This window comes from Rattus norvegicus, chromosome 16, assembly GCF_021556685.1.
Source record: "Rattus norvegicus strain SHRSP/BbbUtx chromosome 16, alternate assembly SHRSP_T2T, whole genome shotgun sequence".
Taxonomy (NCBI): domain Eukaryota; kingdom Metazoa; phylum Chordata; class Mammalia; order Rodentia; family Muridae; genus Rattus; species Rattus norvegicus.
The window spans coordinates 77,378,562-77,402,987 of NC_141549.1; the positions used below are offsets into that span (position 1 = coordinate 77,378,562).

A 24,426-nucleotide genomic window follows, 5' to 3' on the forward strand; every position below is an offset into this window, starting at 1 on the left:
TTTACTGATCCCCTTTTAAGGTAGCTGAAGAGCTACTCCCCCTGTCTAGGTGACAAGAATTCAACTTATTCTATAAATAACGCCCTTACTATTCTGAGTCTTACCGTTACAGCCTCAGAAACAAAGACAAGGAAGCTTCCACATACAAACTTTAAAAAAGAAGCTAAAAGACACACACACAAATGGGGATGTTATAATCCAGTGGTCCTCAGCCTTCCTAACACTGTGCCCCTTTAATACAGTTCCCCATGTTGTGGTGACCCCAATCATAAACTTATTTTTGTTTCTACTTCATAACTGTAATATTTCTTCTGTTATGAATCATAACGCAAATCTGTGTTTTCTGATGGTCTTCAGAACCCCTGTGAAAGGGGCAATTCGATCCTCCTCAAAGGGGTCACAACCCACAGGCTGAGAACCACTGTGTGTCTTAAATTCAAAAATAAGTTTTATTTATACATCTAACAGTAATTTAAACCGTCTTATATATATGTTTTCTTGATTAAATTTTTTAATTTTTCTTTATTTTTAGGTGCGTATATATCTGTCAATGTAGTATGTGTGTGTGTGTGTGTGTGTGTCCATGTGGTATGTATATGTGTATGTATGGTATGTGTGTCCATGAGTTATGTGTGTGTGTGTGTGTGTGTGTGTGTATCAGTCTGGTATGTGTGTCCATGTGGTGTGTGTGTGTGTCCATGTGGTGTGTGTGTGTATGGTATGTGTGTGTGTGTGTGGTGTGTCCATGAGGTAGGTGTGTGTGTGTGTATCAGTGTAGTATGTGTGTGTGCGGTATGTGTGTATGTATCAGTGTGGTGTGTATGTGTGTGTGTGTCCATGTGGTGTGTGTGTGTGTATGTATCAGTGGTGTGTGTGTGTGTGTGTGTATCAGTGTGGTGTGTATGTGTGTGTGTGTCCATGTGGTGTGTGTGTGTGTGTATCAGTGTGGTGTGTGTGTGTGTGTGTGTGTGTATCAGTGTGGTGTGTATGTGTGTGTGTGTCCATGTTGTGTATGTGTGGTGTGTGTATGTGTGTGTGTGTGTCAGTATGGTATGCATGTGTATCAGTGTGGTATGCGTGTGTGTATCATGTGTCCATGAAGTATGTGTGTGTGTAATCAGTGTGATGTGTGTATGTCAGTGTAGTATGTGTGTGTGTTGTGTCGGTATGCATGTATGTGCACTCTTCTACAGTTCTCTTTAGGCACTGTTTATACTCAATGTTTCTACTCTCATGCTAGCTCCTTGTTGATCTGCTTCACAACTGCATTCATTCTTCAAATTATTCTTGTATTTTTCCACATTCTCGATATGTAACCATTTTTTAAAACTAAATATGGGATCGCATCATCAGATGCAAGCTGTACAAGGATGGATCTCCTGGGTCAGCACGGCCTCGCTCATCCTGCTCTCATTTCTGGGGCTGCTGCTTAGCATTTTTAATCCTGTGAAATCTGCGCCTCTTTAGGCTATAGAACAATGGCTAACTAATTCCCATGACACAGGGACTTCAACCAATTCCTACTTCAGCGACTCCAGCGCCCCCAGCCCCAAACATGGACAAATTAAGCAGAGAGTCTGGCTCCTCTTAAACAAGGACGTCTTTCATCTCCCCGGAAGACTTCTGGGACCACAGCTCTCAGGAGAGTCAGGTGTGACTGACGATGCATCCATATTAACATAGGAGACAAACCAGTGTCAGAGGAGACTGGAAACCCCTAATGACCCAAGAAATAGAGCCTACAACCTCCAAACACCAGAAAACCCAGGGGCTGCGTAAATGACCTGTGAAGTCGTGGCGCCTGGAGCCCCAAGCTTTTGAGAACCTGACCTGTCCCATGTCCCAGTTCTCAACCTTTTCTCTTCCTCCATACTGTCTCCATACTGTTCCTCTATTACTGTCTATGCATTCCTTGTCTATCACATATACACATACATCATATACATCAACATATACATATAGACGTATATACGTACAGTGTATGAGTGTTTTGGCTGCATGTCTGTCTGTACACTATGTGTATGCACAGCTCACCAGCGCCAGAAGAGGGCACACGAATCTCTGAAACTGGAGGTACAGATGTTTGCTAGCAGCTGTGTGGGGCTTTGAATCAAACTAGGTCCTCAGGGTGAGGAGTCAGTGCTCTTAACCACTGAGCCATCTCTCAAGTCCTGCCCCCCATCTCACCCCCCCAATTCTGGATCAGTTCTAGGAACTGATGCTTTGGGTTTCCTACCCTACCTGGACAGGTTTTTAATCTCCTGTTCTCATCATTTGAAGTTCTATTGTTAGTCAGACTTGCAAAAAAGTTCAGTAGAAGGTGCTGTTATTGCCTGGATCATCATCACCAGCACCATCATCACCAGCACCACCACCACTACCATCACCACCACCACCATCATCACCACCATCATCATCACCACCACCATCATCACCACTACCATCACCACCACCATCACCACCATCATCACCACCACCACCACCACCATCATCACCATCATCATCACCACTACCATCACCACCACCACCATCACCATCATCACCATCATCATCACCACCACCACCACTACCATCACCACCACCACCATCATCACCATCATCATCACCACCACCACTACCATCATCACCATCACCACCATCACCATCATCATCACCACCACCATCACTACCACCACCATACCACCATCATCATCATCACCATCACTACCACCACCACTACCATCACCACCACCACCACCACCATCATCATCATTCCCTAGATCCTGCTTGCTTTCTAAGGAGAGACAGAAAGAGTATGGTCCAGATAGTTGGGAAGGTAGGAAAAGAACTGGGAGGAGTAGGGGGAGGGGAAACTGTAATCAGAATATATTGTATGAAAAAAATCTTTTTTCAATAAGAGAAAACAGAAAAGAAGATACTAAAAAAAATTGCAGAAGCAAGTAGTTAGAGGTAGGGGCAAGGACAAACCACCCCACCCCCCACACCTTACCACCACACAGGCTGACCTCTCTGACACCAAACCCCTGGAGGGAGGGGAAGGCCTTGGTGATCTTGAATTTTCAAAAATGAGAGACTTTTACAGAGTTTTCAATGAATGGATACCTGAGCGCATTTCTTCTTTTCCTTCTTTCCTTCCTTTTTTCCTTCCCTCTTTCCTTCCTTCCTCCCTCCCTCCCTCCCTTCCTTCCTTCTTTCCTTCCTTCTTTCTTTCCTTCCTTCTTTCTTTCCTTCCTTCTTTCCTCCCTCCCTCCCTTCCTTCCTTCCTTCCTTCCTTCCTTCCTTCCTTCCTTCCTTCCTTCCTTCCTTCCTTCCTGTCTTTATGGTGCTATAGAACCTGGAACACACCAGTGAAAACTCTAACCACCAAAACACAGGGAGAACTATTAAGACTTTGTTTTGTTTAGTTTAAATTTTACGTGTATGCGTAGGTATTCACTCTGCATGTATGTTCGAGTGTCACATACATGCCTAGTGCCCGAGGTGGCCAGAAGAAAGCATTAGATCTCCTGAAACTGGAGGAGTTACAGTTGGTTGTGAGTCACAATTTTTCAGGCTGGCATGTGATGCCTAAAGTTGTGTTTGAAGTTTAAATTACTGTGCACAAGAGGTCCATTAAACAAAAATACCTCTGACCTGTGAGCCCTGCTTGCCTGAGGACAGATAATTTTCTGGAATGCTGGGGGCTGTTACTCAAGTGAGATAACGAGCCACGCGTTTTCATTTCTGTAAACAAGCTTGGTTGTCCCAACTACACAGGATGTTCACATGTGGGTGGGAGCTATGTCAACAGGAAGTTGTCAGGATATATACTTGCCTCTGATTGGACGAAGGTTGAGAGCCTTTATAAGTCTCTAGTTAAAGTAATTTGGTGCCATTCTCTGGGAATCCTGGTACGAACCTGGCCACTGCCCATCACCCTGGCTAGTATTCAATAAAGCTTGCTGCAAATTTGCCTCACGTTTTGTAGTGACAGTTTTATTCTCAACCAGTGAGTAAGAATTAACACTGGGAATTGAACTCGGGTCCTCTGGAAGAGAAGCCAGTGCTTGTAACTGCTAAACGATCTCCCCAGCCCACCAGTAAAATTTTAATTGCAAAAAACAAACAAACCAAAACAATTGGTACACCAAGGACTAAAGATGATTCGGTATGCAAAATCTTGGACCTTACAGGGTGGAAGCAGGCACTTGGAAATGAGCCAAGAAAAGATTAACCGCCAGGTACTACACACTTTCCCTGCCATCACAGCCCACTAGATCTTTTGTCACTTGCTTAATTTGAATTTACAGAAACAGAAATATGGAGGATTGGCCGGGGTGGAGGGGTAGGGGGATGGGAGATGGGGGTGGGCTAGGTGGGGGGGGGGGTAAAGCCAGGAGTGCTTATAGAGTGATTTCTGATTCTAAGGCATCCGCATCAGTCCTTCCTGAAGGGTAACTCCAGGCTTCAGGACCTACTTCGCCTGAAGCCCGTGTACGCGCATGCTCTGTGAGGTCTGGCTCCTAGGGATTTCTCAAGGTCACTCACAGAATCGACCCTTCCTCCGCTGCTTCGTTCTGTAGACTGTGCCTTACCGGGTCAGAACGGCCTGGTCAAGACTCACTCTTTCCATCAGTCACTCCTGTTACCATGAAAGACGATTTCTCCATGGGCTCTACTAAATGAGTTTCTTCCTGACTTGTTTGGCAAGAAGGTTACTTGTTGACAGGGCAAGACCCGACTCACACAGCCCTCTTTCTGAAGGCTGGACTTAAACAAATGTCCACAGGTAAGCAAGAGTCGCTAAAATCACTGACCCTGAACTGCCCCCCTGTCCCAAGAGCTCTGCTTTCCTGTCCTTGAGACTGGCTTCTCCTCCTTCGTTTCAACCTCCAACAGCGTAGAAATCCATCTTTCTCACGCAGAGGATTCCAGGGTGGCTTTTGCCTGTTGTTTATTAGATGAAGTGAATAGAGTTTAATCAGATGGTGGCCTAAAAAGACCAGGAATCTATGACTTTCTCTGAGAACAAGATTTTTCCACTAAAATCAACAAAGTAAGGAAACTCTTCTCATCACAACTAAGGTACGATCTGCAACAGAACCAGAATTTGCATTGCCTACAACTTATCCAGTCGCTCTCTCTGGATGTTATACCGAAGGTTTCCAGCATCGCTGAAGCAATGCATGCTACTCTGATCCTCCAGAGTCGACTAGCTGTTCAGTAATTCTTCATTGCTTTCAGCCCTGAAGCCTAAAAATCCCAATAATGGCCTAAAATCAGAGTCTTCACAATCTCTACAAAAGTTGGCTGAGGCAGTGATCTGGCCATGGCCTTCCTGGAAGGAGAAGCGGGGCTTAAATTAATAAATACCTTAGAACATGACAAAGCCCACATTCCCATCCAGGGATGTCACTAAACTATTTAATGTTTAACTTTATCAGACCTGTGGCTAGGTGAAAGGAAAGATGATTTTGAGCCCTGCAAAAGGAGGAGTCTGAAAAGGCATGGCTGTAAGTTCAGCATGTGACCAAGGATAGTTATGAACCACCAAGATTATCAACACAAAATGGTAATCTTACTTAAAACATGATGAGATATTCTGTGACTTTTTGGTACCTAGGCGGGGCAATTACTAAGTATGACATTTGTGGGTGATGTCAAAAGAGTAGAAAGGAGTAGTTCATACTTTGGGCCCGTTAGTAGATGTTTTGATAACCCGTATCCTAGTTTGCTTTTTGTTCATGTGATAAAACGCTTACAAAAGATGCTTGCAAGGAGGGTATTTACTTCAGCTTACAGGATATGGTCCATCACTGGGGAAGCCAGGGCAGGAACCCGAAGTCAGGAACTGAAGCAGAGACCATGGAAAAACACCACTGACTGGCTTGTTCCTCCAGCTTGATCTCGCCCTGCTCTCTTAGGGAACTGAGGATCACCTGCCTGGGATCGCCATACCCCTGTGACTTGGTTCCTCCTATATCAAGCAGCAATCAAGAAAATGCCCCACAAACCTGGCCACAGGCCAGTCTGGTGCAGGCAGGTCTTCACCTGAGACCTCCCTCTTTTCCCTTGTGTGAAGTTGACGTCTAAGATCAGAGGTGAAGGGGGAATTCCTTGATGACATCATTCAGATTGCTTCCTGGGTAATTCTAGATCTGTTAAGCTGATAGCGTCAGCCCATTGCAGAGGCGAAACGCTTGCCTAGCGTGCTCAAGACTTCTATTTTTATCTTTAGTATTGAAAAAAAGAAATCACAAACTCAGTTTCAATTAAATCTCTGTTCATACCAAAATATTTTAATGACCATTTTATAAGGGACGATTTTAAAGTGATTTTAGTAAATTTAGTGTCATGTATATCTGCGACTAGACATGTGTGTGTATGTGTGGATATATATGTATATTGGGTATATATGTATATGTATATAGATTTTGCATACTTCGTTATATATGTATGTAATTGACAATGCATATGAATGTATTTTGAAGTATGCAAAATCTTGGGATTTAAAGCACATAATCTATTCAAAGTGGCCAGTAAGCCTTCTGTGTTATAGACATGAATCATATTGAGAAGAAACATGTAAAATGCTCAGTAAAGTTCTTTTATCATCTCTTCTATGTTTTTAAAGATTTATTTATTTATTTTGTATATAAGTACACTGTAGCTGTCTTCAGACTCACCAGAAGAGGGCATCAGATCCCATTACAGATGGTTGTGAGCCACCATGTGGTTGCTGGGATTTGAACTCAGGACCTCTGGAAGAGCAGTCAGTGCTCTTAACCACTGAGCCATCCCTCCAGCCTGCATCTCCACTATTTTTAACCAGTACTATTCAGATGGAAAAACGTGTCATTCGGGGATCCCCACTGTGTCTAAAGACCTTGCCTGCACTAGAGTCCTTGTGGACATCTGTCGCTTTGACCATTCTGTTGTCGTAAATATGGTAGGCGTTTATGCACCAGAAATGAGTCTGTTTGTGGTCACTACATTTTTAGAAGGTATTTATCTGTTTAATGAGTACGTGTGTGCACCACATGTGTGCAGAAACCCTCAGAAGTGAGACGAGGTCACTGGGTCTGGAGCTACGGGCAGCTGTGAGTTATCACGTGGATGCTGGGAACTGAACCCAGACCTTCTGTAAGAGCAGCCAGCTTTCTCAGATGCTCAGCCATTTTCTTCAGCCCACTGGCCCTAAACTTGTAACAAGTCTAACGTTCTAGTTTTGTTAATGATAAAGACCTATTTTCCTACTGACTCAAATATTCTAAATTTTTATTCAAAAACAGAACATTAATACAGATATGCATAGTTCTTCTGTGTGGTCAAGTTTAGCTGTCATTGGCTCCTTTATGTGTCAAATACAATTATGTGTATGATGTATTACATAAGACTTCTAAGAGGCAAAGTTCACAAGAACAATTTTCCAAGATGTATCCTCCAAACTAGGTTTGTTAGTGATCCTGACCTTTTCCAGAAACTCCATGTGTTTCTAATTATACCTGTAATAAAGGATATTATCTGTAAGCAAAGGCAATTAGACATGATCTAATACCACGTTATCCAAGCAGTGCTTTCTAATAAATGAAAAGGCACTGGCCATTGGTCCTCTAAGGAGTACATCTTATCTTAGTCACTTTTCTATTGCTGTGAGGAAATACCACGATCAGGGCAACTCTTACAGAAGAAAGTGTTTAATTGGGGGCTTGGTTACAGTTTCAGAAGTTTAGTCCATTATCATTCTGGTCAGAAACATGGTAGCACACAGGTATACAGGATCCTGAAGAAGCAGCACAGAACTACATCCTGATCTACAGAGAGAAGAGAGAGAGAGAGAGAGAGAGAGAGAGAGAGAGAGAGAGAGAGAGAGAGAGAGAATGCCCCGTGGCATGGGTTTTGAAACCTCTAAGCCCTCCCCAGGAGACACACTTTCTTCAGTAAGAGCACACCTCCTAATCCTTCCCAAGCAGTGCCAGTCCCTGGTTACTAAGCTTTCAAATGAGCCTATGGGGGCCATTCTCATTTAAACCACCACCATCTGTAAACAAGTATTTAAATTTTAAGTTACCTCTTCCTAAATATTTACTCTTGTAGGTTGCTCCTTTGTAAAACATTGTAATTGTTATCTGTAAAGTAGTGTAACTTTTAACAAAAAAAAGTAAAGAAACAGAGTTTTTTAAAATTTTAGAGCCCACCTCATCCTCTTGGCATTCAGTCTCTTGGCGTGGATCCATGGTCTCCCTGGTTCTTCTTTACCACTGTCCTCAAGCACTTCTTGGCCTATCTCTATGTCCTTGTGACTCCATGCCTACTGTACAATCACTATACCAAGCGCCCAATTAGGGTGCCTGTGCTCCCCCACCACCACCATTCTGGTGGATACTCTGAAAACTGCCCCTGTTGCCCACCTCAGCTCCATCTCCCAGACCATCTTTAGTCCCACTAGGAACCCCTGGTCCCCCATTTCCTCAGTTCTTTCTCAGCCATTCCTTCCAGATCACCTCTTTTCCTTTGTGACACTCTGCTGACCATAGACCTGCTTTATGCCAGGGACCCCACGGTCACCACACTGGACTGGGACCCAGATAGCCTATCCCTGGGACCTATGCCCTATCCCTCTCCTCTGTTCTGACTGAACTCTTTCAGTTACACTAGTCCATCTTGCAAGCATGTTGTGACCACTCCTCCCAGCCTACCTCCCTTACTTTGGAAATTTCTACCAGCCATAGCAAGACGCAGGGTATTCTTCGATTTGCCCCTCATCACCTTTTGTGGAGCCAAACTCCAATCCTGATACAGAGACCTCCAGAGTCAGTCTACTTCCTATGCCCATCACCCACCCCATACTGAGCCTAACTGAGATCACTTGGAGTCTGAACCCAGAGTTCTAAACTGACCTTCAGATCTGGGGCTAATGCTAAAGCCCAGGGCACCCCAAGACTGAAAAGTGAGCATCATTGCATTGGTCTAAAATCTATCAGGTTAGGGTAAGAGGGTGACAACAGGTGTTCTAAGCAAACAGACATCTAAGATGCAGACAGACACATGGACAGACATGCAGACAGGCATGCAGACAGATTCACAAACAGGAACACAGACAGACACAACACAAGCATTTTAATATATGACAAAATAGACTTCAAACAAAAGTCGTCAGAAGAAAAGGGAAGGTCACTACATCATCATTAAAGGAGAAAAATCCACCAAGAGGACATTGTAATTTTAAACATTTATGCACCAAACACAAGGGTACCCAGTTCCATAAAAGAAACATCTACTACATCCAAAATTGCATAATGACTCCAACATGCTGTGATAGTACCCTACCGCCTTACTGTGCTATTGTTGCCAATAGACAGGTCATTCAGACAAAAACTAAAAGAGAAACTCTGAAGTTAAATAACATCACAAATCAAATGGACCCAACAGACATCTGTGCACCCAAACCCTAGAGAATCTACTTTCTTCTCAGTAGCCTATGGGACTTTCTCCAAAATTGACCACGCGCTAGAATTCAAAGGAAGTCTTAAGAGATGCAAGATTGAAATAATATCCTGCATTCTATTTGACTACGATGGATTTTATGGCTGGATATCCACAACCATAGAAATGGCAGAAAGTACACAAACTCATGGGAGTCTCCCACTCATTAAATTCTCAAAGGAGAAAAGTCCACCAAGAGGATATTGCAATTCTAAACATTTATGCACCAAAACCAAGGGTACCAAGTTCCATAAAAAAAAAAAAACAAAAAACAAAAAACAAAAAACAAAAAACAAAAAAACAAAAAAACCCATATACTCCAGATGCGCTGGAGTTAACATCCCAGACTTATACTATGTATCTGTGGTAATAAAAATAGCATAGTGTCTTAGTCAGAGTTTCTATTCCTACACAAACATCATGACCAAGAAGCAAGTTGGGGAGGAAAGGGTTTATTCAGTTTACACTTTCAGTCACCAAAGGAAGTCAGGATAGGAACTCAAGCAGATCAGGAAGCAGGAGCTGATGCAGAGGGCATTGTGACATCCTTATCACAGAAGTTTCTTCTTGTAGTAGATGGGAATCAACACTCTGCAGCTAGAGTGCACACACTGGGCGACCTGCAGAGGGCTAGAGACTCTGAAGTGCTCATCTCTAAGTGGGATGTCTGTAGTCTGTATTATACTCCTTCTCTCAAGCCTCAGGAATGTATGTGGAAGAGTAGAGAGATTACAAGGGCCAGAGGTGATGGGTGACTCCAAGGAGACAGCATCTTCCAGACACAGCAGGATCAAGGCTCGTGTGAAGGTAGCGTCAACGAGACCTGCAGAACACAGGCAAATAAAACCCCAGCATGGAGAGAGGGACGAGTACAAAGGGCTATGCCAGGCCAAGAAGCTGTGGCGTGCTCAGGAATAGTTGGCAAACACAAAACAAGTGTTTCTGTTTTGTTTTTCATTTTGTTTCATTTCACTTGTGTGTGTGTGTGTGTGTGTGTGTGTGTGTGTGTGCATGCCTGAGCCTTTGTTAAAGTGAGAGGAAGAATGTGAAGTAGAGTCGGGGGGCAGATCTGGAAAGAGGTGGGGGAAGGGAAAGTATATGTCCTAAATATATTTATCAAAAATTTTAAAGGAAATTAAAAAATTTTAACTACATTTATTCAATATGTGTGCGCCTGTGTGTCTCAAGGTGCACTTGTTAGAGTTGGTTCTCTCTTTCTACCACAGGGGATCTTGGGGTTTAACTCAGACTGTCAGTTTTAGAGGCAAGCTCCATCGTCCACAGGATAATCTCTTAGTACTGTTTACTCATTCTCTGGCAATGTCATATAATAGATCTTGATCCTACCCATTCCAAAGTCTCCCCTCTCACTATCCTTGAGTTCTCTCTCTCTTTATGATAATTTATTTTTACTTTATGTGCATTGGTGTTTTGATTGCATGCATGTCTGTGTGAGGGAGTCAGATCCCATGGAACTGGAGTTACAGATGGTTGTGAGCTGCCATGTGGGTCCTGGGAATTGAACCCTGGTCCTCTGGAAGAGCAGCCAGAGCTCTTAATCCCTGAGCCGTCTCTCCATCCCCAAGTTCTCTTCTCTTAAAAAAAATGTTTGTGTAGCCCTCTAAGTTCAACTATTGAAATATTGATTGAGTTGACAGGTCTTTCTGCTTGACCGTGTGTGGGTGACCATAGCAGCAGTAACTTCATGAGTGGCGTCACCCCCAGACGCTAAAACTTTGAGGCACTCCCTCCTAGACCCTAATTCTTACACCCCTTCTTCCATGATGCTCTCTGGTTGAGGGAGTGCTGGATGGGTGTCCCCATTTAGAGTCAACACTCAAGAGTAACTTTCTGAACTGTACTTTTGAAATGCTAGCACGCCATCCACAGGAAGATAGAATTAACGTGTAAGAACCAACTCTTCCATAACTCTTGCTTACGCTTTACCACCCAGGCCCAGTTCACATCTGCTCCTCGGTTCACCCTCCCGCACCATAGGATCTGAATAGATGGGTGCATCCCATCCCAGTCATGAGGTGCTGTTGAGATCAAAGCACCCGTTGAGATGGTTAGTCGTCGATGTCTACAGAGAATGTCCTTCAGAGGCAAGGGAGGGAGTTTTCAGAACCAAACCTCAACTCCTCTGGGCGGTCATCCCTCTGGTCGCTATCCCAGCACTTGGAAAGCTGGACCGAGGCAGGAGCATGGTCAGTTTTAGATCAACCTGGGCTGCACAGCAAGACTGCCTCAAAGCCAGAAAGGAGTTACTTGTGCCAGCTCCCCCCAGAGGTAACTCAAACCAAGCAGCAATGGTTCTTGGGTGTGGCTGCCTGTCACTAACTAAACACAGCTGTGCATGAGGCCTCCTTGTAAGAGGCTATGTTTGCACAGACTGGTTAGAACTGCAGCACCACGGAGAGATTGGAATGTTACAAGTCCAGAGGCTAATTATCTTATCTGGAACACCCATTGCTTACCCACCTCTGTGTCAGAACAAACCTTATGTGACTAAGAGATTAAAAAAAAAAAAAAGAACCAAAAAAACAAAACAAAACAAAACAAAACAAACAAAAAAAATACCCCAGCTTTTGAAATCTATTAACTTAGCGAGCTAATATCTTCCACCAACCCAAAAGCTGAGGTCATTGGAGAACATCTGATGATTCATGACCTAGCTTCCCCATCTTGCTGTAATCATCTCTCTGAGGTATCCACTGGTGTGTCTCAAACCTGCCTTGATTTGTTCCTTTCTTGGGTCTGTAAAACTATAAAGCTTCTTAAAACTGCTTCCACATTGGAACGTTATATCCGGGGACTAAATGTATATTCCCATGCCGTGATCTCTTATCTATGCTCCTGAATAAACTATGTATTTTTTTTTCCTTTGAGGTGAGAGCTGTTTCTTTGGATGACACGGTGCACCCTTGGTTCCCACTTCTGCTTATATTTGTTTCAGGTAGAGGAATCTCTTACCTCAAAACGGAAGTGAGGTACCGAGATCTTCCTGTCAGGAATGGAGGCGTTCTAAGTAGACACTTGAGCTCTTCCTTTTTCCTATTAAACTGTGGGTATAACAGACTCCGAGAAATTGGAATCCCCCCCCCCAATATCATTTGAGGCCATGTGCGAGTCTGTATAAGAAAGCTGTGACCTGGGGTTGGGGATTTAGCTCAGTGGTAGAGCGCTTGCCTAGGAAGCGCAAGGCCCTGGGTTCGATCCTCAGCTCTGAGAAAAAAGAAAAAAAAAGAAAGAAAAAAAAAAGAAAGCTGTGACCCTTCCTGAGAACTGTGGTCAGGGCAGAGTGCAGAATGTTCTTCGCACAAGGTGGCCTTCTAGAAATAATTGCATAACCTATAAAAAGTGGATGGCGGTGAAAGCGAGGACCGAAGGGTATGTCCATGTTATCTCTGTGGGAGGGGCAAAGTCCTGGGAGGAATATTCTTGGCTTTTTTCCTCACTCGTCCAAGGATGATAAGACATAATACCAAGTGTATTCCCTTGTTGTCCTTGTATTTGCGCAAGCTCTCTGTCAACATCACTTCGTGTTTTGCTCGCTTTAACAATAAAGGAGTGAGAAGTGCTTTATTTGCTCTATTCCTGAGTTCAAATTCTCAGAGTTCCCTAGTTATCCCACAAAGACCGTGGACTTATCATTCAATCCGTGGAAGACTCTGTTGGCCTCGCTGGTCGCTGTCCGCTGTCTAAAAAGCCAGCAATGTCAGAAGCCTTGTGCTAACAGCAGAGGAGCCTGGCTCAGGCAGAGCTTTCACAGGGTTCTGACAAATGCCACCTCATAGGAGAGACTGGAGCCTCATCAATGATGGTGGACCAAAACATACCTTGAGCACAAATACTTAGTTATGTATACCTCTTCCCTTCCATTTAAACCCAAACCCCATGGCAGGACCCCAAAATTGGACTTGGCTTAGCAGAGGTACGGGTGAGAGTGATTGGATCTCTTGTCTTTTCCCAATGTAGTCACATTGAATAAACTTCTTCACCCGCCTTTCATCGCTACTTGTATCATGAATTAGGCTATGGAAGGTGAGTGGCTGAACCTGGCTTTCTTGAGGCAGGGGTGGGGGCTGGTAGGGGTGTGGAGTGGCAATACCCAGGCTCTTGACCTAATAACAAGTAATTTCCCTATGCTCCCAGTGCTGAAACTCCAGTTTAGGTAGACAGCACTAGCTTTTGTTTTATCTTTGTACTCTTCCCTCTCCTCCCTCCCCCCTTGAGGGGGATGGTGGTGTGTTATGAGGAGCATAAGGGTGGTTTCTTATTCTTATTTCTGAACCAGGAGCGTTCGGGCTCCGAATGGCGAATGGTGGGAGGACAGGGAAGCAATTCTTAGGACAGTCCCTAAGTCAGCCCTAGTGGGGGTTTAGCAGATTAACTGCCTAAGCCAGTGGGATCAAGCTCAGTCAGAAAAGCGCCAGGGTGAAGAACTCTCCAAGCCGCCAGGTCCTGCACCGCCAGGTCCAGCACCACGGCTGGCTGTGGCTCAGTCCCAGCGAGCGGCTCGCGCGTCCCCTTTAAGAGCCGTCAAGTGCCCGTGACGTCAGGGCAGGAAGTGTTTGAGGAAGTGGCGCTGAGCTGGCTGCGTGGGGACCCCGAGTTTTCATGTCCTCAGCGGGTGTCGCTAGCGGCCCCGCGGCCCCCGGGGCAGGTGAGTCCCACGCGAGGGTGGCTCGTGGCCGGTGGACCGGCTCGCCCGGGTGCACGCTCGGCTTCTCCCCGGGGTCCCTGGCTGCACCGCGCTCGGTGAGGTGCGGAGCGGACCCGCCGGCGGGCCGGGCCGCAGCAACTTTTATTTGTTAACTAAATCGGTCTCCTAGCCCAGCCTCCCCTTGAAGGCAGCTGCCGCTGCTGCTTCCCCCTGCTTCTTGAGCTCCAGTGTTCTTACTCTCAACTTGTCCTCTCTTCCTACTTGCTTCTAGAGTTAGCAGGGAGGGCATCGATATGAGCTGGTCACCTTCCCTCCCAACCCAGACATGTGGGGCCTGGGAAATGAAAGAACGCCTCGGAACTGGGGGATTTGGAAACGTCATCCGGTGGCACAATCAGGTAGGGCTCTGGCACCGGGGAGGGCGGGTGATCTGTCTTGGCGCCTCTTCTGTCCTGGCCTGGTGTGGATGGGTGGATCCCCTCCTTTCCTTGGCGTGGTCCAATGAGAGTGTAAGAAAAGGGACTGCAAAGGGGACCTGTGAGCTGCTAAACTGAGTCTTAAAAACCTTAATAACCCTGATACTTAGAAGGGCGGGGGGGGGGGGGAGTAAACTGTCATTCCAAGTATTTTAAAATTATACATTTACTAATATTTAGACTAACACGTGATATATTACATAGGGATAAATGTTGTAGAATACAGGCAGTGCTAAAAGATGAGAGAAATAAAAACATTTTAAATAACTATTTAAAGTATTTTTAGGTAGTTAATAACTCCAAGGTTTTTTCTTCTTTTTTTCCTTTCTTTCTTTTCCTTCCTTTCTCTCTCTGTCTCTCTCTGTCTCTCTTTCTTTCTTTCTTTCTTTCTTTCTTTCTTTCTTTCTTTCTTTCTTTCTTTCTTTCTTTCTTTCTTTCTTTCTTTCTAGTATGGTTCTGCACAAAACACCCTTAGTATGGTTAAGGCTAATGGGTGAGAATGTGCAGCCCCTATAATGCGGAATGATTTGGACTGATTTTGCTTTGGGATCTGCTTATTATTCCTATTATTTTAGCCCTTCAGTGTCTGGCATGAGTTGTTCAGGTTAAAAGTTTCTGGTCTTCCAATTTTTTTTTGTTTGGGCTGTCGGTAAGTACACTGCGATTCTTGGCAGGACTCTCTTAGCTCACTTGTTTACTGTATGAGATTGTTTTACCCAATTTGGGTAATTGGTTCGTAATAATGCCTAAAAGGCACACGTTGCTTGTGATGTCTCTGCTGGAGAACACTTACTTACCTCAGGGCACGTGAGTGTAATTGTCACACTTGGGGGTCACAGCCTGTGCCCTATGCTGGGTCCTCAGTAAGTCAATTAAAATAGTGGAAAACAAGGGATTCATTCACGGTGAGGTCACATTGGGAAGAGGGACAGACAGATCCAGCAAACCTCCCACATCCATCTCCATGATCCTAACATTAGATTAAAGTTCAAATAGAACGCCAAGGATATGCACATGTAAGCAGTCTGGTGGTCCAGCCTACCACAGGTCCTTTTTTTTTTTTTTTTTTTTTTTTGTCATCCTGTGAGATTTTCTGAGAGTGTGTTCAAGCTCTGTGGCCCAGAAGACAAATTCCCCCTCTGGCTGGTAGTTTTTCCTCTCTCCCACCATGAAATTTCTGGGGAATTTCCCATCTCTCTGGCATCCAATGTTTAAAACTACCTCTTTAGAATGTCTTCATTTCTGCCAGGCCAGTTACCCAACCTCCTGAGAGACCTGGGGAAGTGCTCTCTCTCCAGAGGCCTATTTTTACATTTTAGGATTCCGGTGTTGGGCAACCCTTGGGAAACTTACCAAAACAAGAGGCCACCCTTCTAGGGAATCCTTCCTAAACAGCTAAAACCAAGGTCTTGACTCAAAATTAAGCGGTCAAGGTGAGAGACTAGCTTGGTTGGTGGTGGTGATGATGGGGAGCAATAGGCAGACTGAAGAGGTTTAGGGGTTAAAATAAACAGGACTTGGGTGGATAGAGGGGGTAGGGGTTAGAGTTCAGGAGGAGTCTGGCTGAAGTGGTGCTGGCCGGGGAACATGCCTGCTTAGACCTGGAAGTCCTCTGCTGTCTTCATGGACGGATCTTGGGGTAGCCTCGGGGCTGCTTTGGGTGCATAGAAGCAATCTTTAACCCACACCTAAGATCGGAAGACGCAGCATGCCTTCTGTGGGACGCGCCTCTGTTCCCAGCCTCTAGACGCATGCAGCCGAGATGGCATCAGGCATCTTCGTGCTACCTCATAGGCTTTCCCTTGTCTACAGGCAAGGGAATAGTCTGTAGCTATCACAGAGAAATTGCCTGAAAGAGCCCTAGTCAGAAATGTGGCCCAAGAACCAGGGTCATTGCTGCAAACCTCTTACATGTCAAGGTCGGTGTAGGTTTCTTACCTGCTGGGTCTGTTTTACCTTACCTTACTTACATGCTTTACTTCTGGTGTTGGCACCTCTAATTCCTGTGTTATAACCGAGGAATCAGAAGCATAAGGGAATTAGGTAATCTATCAAAAGAGGCTATGCCGTTAACACATGCATCTATTCCTATCCGGACGATATGCCCCGCCGTGGCTTCTTCTGGTTGGAACTAGAGTTTAGGACATGTCCTAAACCATAGCCAGTTACTCTGTAGGTACTCTTTAGCTCTTCACAATCGACCCAAGCCATTTTGAAGCACCAAGGAAAAACTAAGGGATACTCAAATGTAGCAGATGACCCCACTCCAATTCCCTAGGTTCCTGACAGACACAGTGCGGGCTTGACAGTCTTTGCTGCCTAGGCAACTCCTACATCCCCAGCCGAAAGCCATTTGTACTTCAGGTAGGCTCCTGTTTGCAGCAGACAAAGAGAGGGGAAAGATACAACTCCCGGGGCCTCAGCCTGCAGCTCCTCTTGAGGGTAAACAGGGGAAGGAACCACTCATTCTCACAACCACACAGCACTTGGTTGGAATCCTGACTGACTGACACTTGCTAATTCTTGGATTTGGGTCACAATTTCTGGTGTGCATCACAGACCCTCATTGCGACTGGAAAGTCGTGAGGCAAATGCACCGTGGAAACATCCCAGGATCCTTTGCAGCTATTACCTCATCGTGTGCCCTAATGGGAAAGAGACTGGCAAGTCCAGGGGATCCGTGATCGCATGATGGAAAGTAGGGAACGTGCTGGCTGTTAGAGGGCAAGGGGTTATCAGTCATTCTTCCTACGAAGTAGCACTGAGAATGTGTGATCTTGGAACTCAGTTCCCAGAGCTTCATGCAGGCAAATGAAGAGGTGACACCATCTGTAATTTGTCTTTACTTACATAGAATGAATTCTTAAAGACATGACTAAGTTTAAATGCTCATGTGTAAAGATACTAATGACTAATGCTTATCGAGAATCCTTTTCATTTGACAGCTGCATGAGGCGGCAACACCCTTAACCTGAGTGCCCACTGGGAGGCAGAGGCAGGCTAATCCTTGTGAGTTCGAAGCCAGCCTGGTCTACAGAAATAGTTCCACGGTAGCCAGGGCTCCATAGTGAGGCCCTGTCTCAAAACAAACACACACACACACCCCCAAAGCAGGCGCTGGCAGTGCCAGGTGCTCTGTCTCAGGTGCTCTGTCCCAGGTGCACACACACACACACACACACACACACCCCAAAGCAGGCGCTGGCAGTGCCAGGTGCTCTGTCTCAGGTGCTCTGTCCCAGGTGCTCTGTCCCAGGTGCTCTGTCCCAGGTGCGCACACACACACACACACACACACACACACACACACACACACACACCAAAGCAGACACACACACACACACACACACACACACACACACACACACACACACCCCCAAAGCAGGCGCTGGCAGTGCCAGGTGCTCTGTCTCAGGTGCTCTGTCCCAGGTGCTCTGTCCCAGGTGCTCTGTCCCAGGTGCTCTGTCCCAGGTGCTGTGTCTCTATTTTTCTGCTGGCTCAGTAGCAGGGAAAGATTATGAGGAAATGGAACTTCATCAGGTTCTTGAGAGGAAGTGGATTTTAGATGGCCTGTCAGAAAAGGAGGCAGTTGAGTGGGTAGAGCAGCATGTAAGGAAATGATAGTGGTATGGTTTGCCCAAGGCTCCCTAGGGATGAGACCCTTCATTTTATTTTAATTGGCGTCCCTGGAAGGGTTGAGTTTTTCTCCATCTTGTGGTAAAGAGCCAAAGGCCTGATGGCCTCAGAACTGCAACGTTTATTTGCCCAAGGAGGCAGCAACACCTTTTCTCCCTTGAGTCTGTCCTGGCCTCTGTGGGCGAGATGGGAGCCCACTGTGTCATTTTGTGTCTGTGTCGCAGGAAGACTGAAGAAGCTGTAGCCCCTTATCACAGGGACAGGTTGTGTTGGGAATAAAGATGAATCTACACTATATTTTCTTAGAAAAAAATTTTTTTGAGATTATAATTACATATTTCTCCCCCTTCTTTCCTCTCTCCAAACTCTGCCACATACCCCTTTTTGTTCTCTTTGAAATTTATGGCTTCTTTTTATTAATTATTGTTATATACACATAAATGTTCCTAAATACGTAAATATAACCTGCTCAGTCTGCATAAGGTTATATATATATGTGTGTGTATGTATGTATGTGTATGTATGTGTGTGTATGTGTGTGTATGTGTGTATGTATGTATGTATGTGTATGTATGTGTGTGTATGGGTGTATGTATGTGTGTATGTATATGTGTATGTGTGTATGTGTGTATGTATGTATGTGTATGTGTATGTATGTGTGTATGGGTGTATGTATGTGTGTATGTATATGTGTATGTGTGTATGTATGTGTATGTATGTATGTGTGTGCATATATGTATGTATATGTGTGTATGTATGTGTATGTGTATGTATATGTGTATGTGTATGTATATGTGTATGTGTATGTATGTATGTGTATGTATATGTATGTGTGTATATATGTATGTATATGTATGTATGTGTGTATGCGTGTGTATGTATATGTGCATGTGTATGTATGTGTATGTATGTATGTGTGTGTATGTATGTGTGTGTGCATATATGTATGTATATGTATGTATGTATGTGTGTATGTATGTGTATGTGTATGTATATGTGTATGTGTATGTATATGTGTATGTGTATGTATGTATGTGTATGTATGTGTATGTATGTGTATATATGTATGTATATGTATGTATGTGTGTATGCGTGTGTATGTATATGTGCACGTGTATGTATGTGTATGTATGTGTGTGTATGTGTGTGTGTATGTATGTATGTTTTTGTATGTATGTGTGTATGTATGTATGTGTGTGTATGCTCTGAGTGTTCCTTAGTCGCCTGTACTTATGTGGGCAGATCTGAGGCCTCCTGGATTTTCCCCTGTCCGTGTTAGCATGTCCATCATTTTGTTCTTGACCAGCTCATGCCCTAGCAGCCTTGTTAGCAGGACTTTAATCGATGCACCTTCTGACACCACTAGGAGATTGTTCTCATAGCGAACCCCCGGCTCTTGCAGTCTTCCCGAGGCCTCTTCCGAGCTGACCCAGAGCCCTAGGAGTTGTGCTCTAGAGTGTCCCAGACCCTTACTTTAAGTGCTCATCTGAGAATTTTGTACAGTGTATTTTGGTCATATTTACCTTCTCCCCTCACTCCCCCCAGCTTCCACCCCACTTCCCTGCTTATCCACCTTACATCTTAAAAATAAGTTTACTTTGTGCCCCTCCCTCTGAAGTGTGGTTGACCCTACCACAGAACACACCCTTAAAGAGAACTGATTCTCTCTCTCAGCAACTGTAAACTGCCATTAGCTGCCTAGCTAGGGTTGGGGCTTCCTGCCTCCCTCCCTCTCCGAGCTTGGGTTTTCTGTGACTCGAGCCCGTGTACACTGTCACAGCTGCCGTGAGTTCCTATGGGCAGCTTCCTTGTTGTGCCTGGGAAACACTGCTCTGCTGCCGTCCTCAGAACCTCTAGCTCTTAGATTCTTTCCAGAACGATCCCTGAGCTTAGGGAGGAAGGGGTGTGACAAAGACGTATCATTTAGGGCTGAGCCCAGTTGTGGGCCTTCGTGTTGACTGCCATTCACTGCAAAGAAACATCTCTGACTAGGGTTGAGCGGCACACATGGGGGCTGGTGCACCCGTAACCTTTTGACTCCCCAGCCTGGGTCCCCTCCATGTATTTCTTCTGGGCCCAGTTTCACAGCCCCACCCCCATTTTTCCTGAAACATTGATATTGTGGGGCAGGATCTGAGAAGGAGGCTGACGGCTTACTGAGTGTCTCCTATGACACCGTTGCTGGCTGAATGGTTATAAGCGAGCGATTGGGTTTTCTGGAACGAAGTTCTAAGAGGAGTTCTGTGGGGGATCGTTTGTTTGTTGGTTTGGTTTTTTGTTTGTCTGTCTGTTTGTTTGTTTTTGAGTTTCCCCTGGATCATTAGAAGGCTAACCACAGGGAGTTGGGTGGCCCCTTCTGTTCTGTTTTGGTTTGGCTTGGTTCTTTCATAAGCTGGCTTTCTAGCACGTGTGTGCAGTCACCTTCTTTAGGCTTCGTAATCCACGGGCACACATAAGATTTGTGTTCTTGTATGAAAGGCAAGGAATAGCAAACACCAAGGACCTCCACAAGTGAGCTATATTCAATATAGACAACAAAATCGCCCCTTCCTCTTTTATTGAGAATGAAGATAATTTTTAAGTTGTACTCTATTTAAGGAGTCCGCTTCCTAGCCAAGTTGGAGGTAGACATTCCTAGTTTGGTTTCCTTTGCTGCGATTGACACTATAACCAAACCCAGCATGGGGAGGAGAGGGTTTATCCGGCTCTCATGTTCTTCATGAAGGGAAGCCAAGGCAGGAACCTGGAGGCAGGACCTGAAGCAGAGAATGTGGAGGAACACTGCTCACTCACTGCCTTGCTTTCTAGAGTTTGCTTGGCCCATCTTATAAAACCCAGGACCACCCGCCTGGGGCAACACCTCCACAGTGGCCTGGGCTCTCCCATATCGATTGTTCATCAAGAAAATGACCCCACAGGCTTCCCCGGCGACAATTAGATGGGGACAATTCTTCAGTTAGGGCTCCCAGATAAGACTCTAGCTCATGCCAGATGGACAAAATAGTGCAAACTTAATCAGCACATAGAGAATTCAGGCAGCCTGCCCGGCTTTCCAAACTTAGATTCTCGATCTGGGGATCCTGGGCAAAATAAAGTGATTTACGGCCGTATGAGGTTTCCTGCCGATGAACATGTTCCCAGTGTTCATAGTTCATGAGCAAAAATAGTAGACAACTGTGTAAGGGTACGTTTGTTTCTATCTGAGACATCCCCAGGCCTTAGAAGTTAGGACTCCCCCGCAGTAGGGCTAAGCCGAGCTGACACAGGCAGTTCTAGTCCCCATGAGCTAAGTCTAAGTTTGGAGGTCGAAGGCTGTTCTCACATCCTCACTCCTGTCAGTCTTCATTGTGTAAGTTATCTTGGCTTCTGGGTTGAGCTAGCTGACAACTGCGCCTTACGCTCTGACATTGGGCAAGAGGTTACAGTTACTCAGTGCACAGCAGAACGAGTTCCCTAAGTCACAGTGGATCTGATCGTTTGTGTTGTTTGTAGGGAGCGTCCTCCTTCCCCAAGGGCATCCGTACCTTGCTCTCCAGAATGTTTGACATTGCATGGCAAGGGAGAATCCAGGTCGCCAGTCCGCTTTAGATTGGCAGATTGTCCTAGCTTATATGGGTGGGCCCAGTGTAATGCTAAGGTCCGGAAGAATCAGAGTCAGGAGAGCCAGCGTAGAACTAAGACGAGGTAAGAAGAGCCAACTGGACATTGGTGGGTTTGAGGATGAGAAGGTAAACGGCCTAAGCAAAGGAAAATGCCCAGGCTTGGGCCGCAGGAAGTCATGGGTGATCTCCCAAAGCTGGTGGAAGAGAACACAGCTCTGCTGACAGCTTGATTATTGACCAGGCAGACTCACCACAGACAAGTCAGACAGGTCGCGATATGCAGAACCGTAAGATGTATTTGTGTTGGTTTTAAGCACCTAGGCTTGTGGCTAATTCTTTAAGATAGAACAGGGAAACACCGCACTGCTCGGTGAGTTCTTAGCTGTGTGCAGACTCTTTAGTCTCCGAGCGTAGACTCTGTCACCCTCAGGTAGCATAGCAGGACTTGTAGCATCTTCATGTCTGGGCCATCAATCCCCTGCAAGGAGCTTGTCCCCGTCTCCTCCCCCGACTTCTCCTCCTCCCCCTCCCCCACCCACTTCCTCTCATCTGCAAAACCCCACTTTCCACAAGTCTAGGCTCCTCTGGAGAGTTTACCTGACTAAAGGCCAGTGCAAAGTTCTTGAATCTGGGTAACCTGTTTTTAATGGTAATACTAATCTTTATTTACTCAAGTGAATGAAACTTGTCTTCCAAACATTTGGGAAGTAATTTTTAATTTAGATTTTTCTTAGGTGGCCATGTTTCTCTTAAATATATTTAATGTGTTATTTGACAGTTTTGTACATGTACATATTTTTGGATTGTGTTCACCCCTTACCCTCTCTTATCCTCTTCCCACTGAACCCCTTCTTGTCGACACATCCTCCTATCTTGCGTGGCTCATTGGGTTTAAACTAAGGTTGCCCACATGAGTCTGGGTGGGGTGTTAGGCCGACTGACTTGCGTGGCTGAGATCAAGGTTCTGATCATTTCAGACAGGCTCTCGTTTTCACCCTCCATGTTTTCTTTCCACCGTGCTGTCACATGGTGATAACATCTCACCAGGGCTGCCTGTAACCCCATCAGCTCTCCACAGTCCGGCCTCTTAATACCGTTACAACCTTCTAACTCAGCATTCGGCATTAGTGGGATTTGCTGTTGATGAATCCACCCTAGAACTGGGCAAAAAAAAAATATTTGAGTCCAAACACTGACAGGAAGTGAAACTGAGAACAGTTCCAGTCGGCTTTAGAAGAGGCAGACAAGTTGGAAGCTCGAGATCTCGAGGTATGGTGTTTTCCAAGCCGTGGCTTCTGAGAATGCCCATTGACTAGAACGATGTTTTTCTAGTGTGGTCTCTCCCTCTTGAAGACCATCCATGGACTTCTCCCTGGGTTCGGCTGTGTAGCCACAGAGACTGATAGAGTAGCCATAGGGGATTCAGTGTTAAAAGGAAATCAGCTCTATAGAGAGAGCCGCAGAATCCAGGCCAAAAGTCGGGATTCTAACAGACAAAGAAAAGGAAAGAGTGATCTGGGCCAACCCCAGCGAAGATGCCTCCTCCTGTGGGCAGCCCTGAGGAGGCTGCTGAGGTCACAGGAGAGGACCCGTAGCTACAGCATGAATGGACTGTGGAACCATGGCTTTAAGTGAGAGCGTCTGTTTAAAATTACACGTGTGACTTGTTTTACGTGGAATGTCCGGAGCATGAAAATCTGTACAGACAGAAAGTAGACAGATGGGTGTTGTCTGTGGGTTGAAAGACCCCAGGGACGATGGGAAGTGTGGTTTGTGGGTAGAGACCCTGTGCCAGCATTAGGTTCTGATTTCAGCTGTGTACTTAGAATATACCAGAAAAGTAGGCATGGGCATTACTGCCTCTTAGACAGCTTAAGCAGTAGTTCTGGATTAAAAACACATCCTGAGAATATTTTAGAGGTTTGTAATATGTGTGCTCCGGCATTAGAGTGGTAATGACCACCCAAATTTTCAGTTCTTAATCATCCATTTCAGGGTTGATTTCTTGATCGGTGATCTCATTAGATAACTTTCCCTTGGGTTTGGAGAGTTCCGTTTTGGCCATTTGGGTGACTAGGAGGCAGGGATGCAATGGATGCTGATGACAGCCACCTGCTTGTCTTGCCAGGGTCCCCTGCGTGGCATCCTTAGTCCCACTCATTACTGTATGAACCGCACACTTCCAGGACTTAGGATTCTGTTCATAAAACGTACAAGTGAGGCAATGCTCTGAGGGGCCTCTAGGACTTCCTTCATGGCGCCAACAGTATTATCGATGTATGTCGATTAAAGTCGACTTTGAAGGTCTTTAGAGGTTTTAGTCTCTTGCCTCTTACCTATAGAAGCAGAAATCTTGTTCTGTATGGAAAATAACCCACCATCAGTTCTGAATGAGTGAGGTTTTTAAGTATGTAGCAAGCAGAAGTGAAAGAATAGCAAAAGCAGACAGTAAAGCAGCTTCAGAGAGAGCATTTAGACCAATCAGAGAGAGAGAGCTCAGGAGCGGTCCAATCGGCAGAGCACAGTCAGAGAGAGCGCTCAGGAATGGTCCAATCGGCAGAGCACAGTCAGAGAGAGTGCT

General features: G+C 45.4%; 2 protein-coding genes and 1 long non-coding RNA gene across 3 annotated transcripts in view; 2 read left to right on the plus strand and 1 right to left on the minus strand.

The window, feature by feature from the left end:
- Nucleotides 1-24,426, plus strand: part of Erich1 (glutamate-rich 1) — a gene marked incomplete at its 5' end in the record, with an annotated part of 52,793,804 nt that overhangs the window by 46,508,002 nt on the left and 6,261,376 nt on the right.
- LOC148000620 (uncharacterized) lies at nucleotides 9,902-13,974 on the minus strand. The gene is made up of 2 exons (XR_015640445.1): nucleotides 12,439-13,974; nucleotides 9,902-10,288 (listed from the first exon to the last, which is right to left on the minus strand). It is a non-coding gene; the product is annotated as an uncharacterized LOC148000620 (long non-coding RNA).
- The window catches only part of Ikbkb (inhibitor of nuclear factor kappa B kinase subunit beta), a 52,793-nt gene continuing 42,404 nt past the window's right edge, over nucleotides 14,038-24,426 (plus strand). The window contains exons 1-2 of one of the 2 annotated variants that reach the window (XR_015639597.1): nucleotides 14,038-14,131; nucleotides 14,403-14,529. Coding sequence is in view for 1 of the 2 variants with exons in the window: in NM_053355.3 (NP_445807.2) it covers nucleotides 14,425-14,529 (105 nt within the window). In the remaining variant the exon portion in view is untranslated. 2 annotated transcript variants of the gene reach the window in all.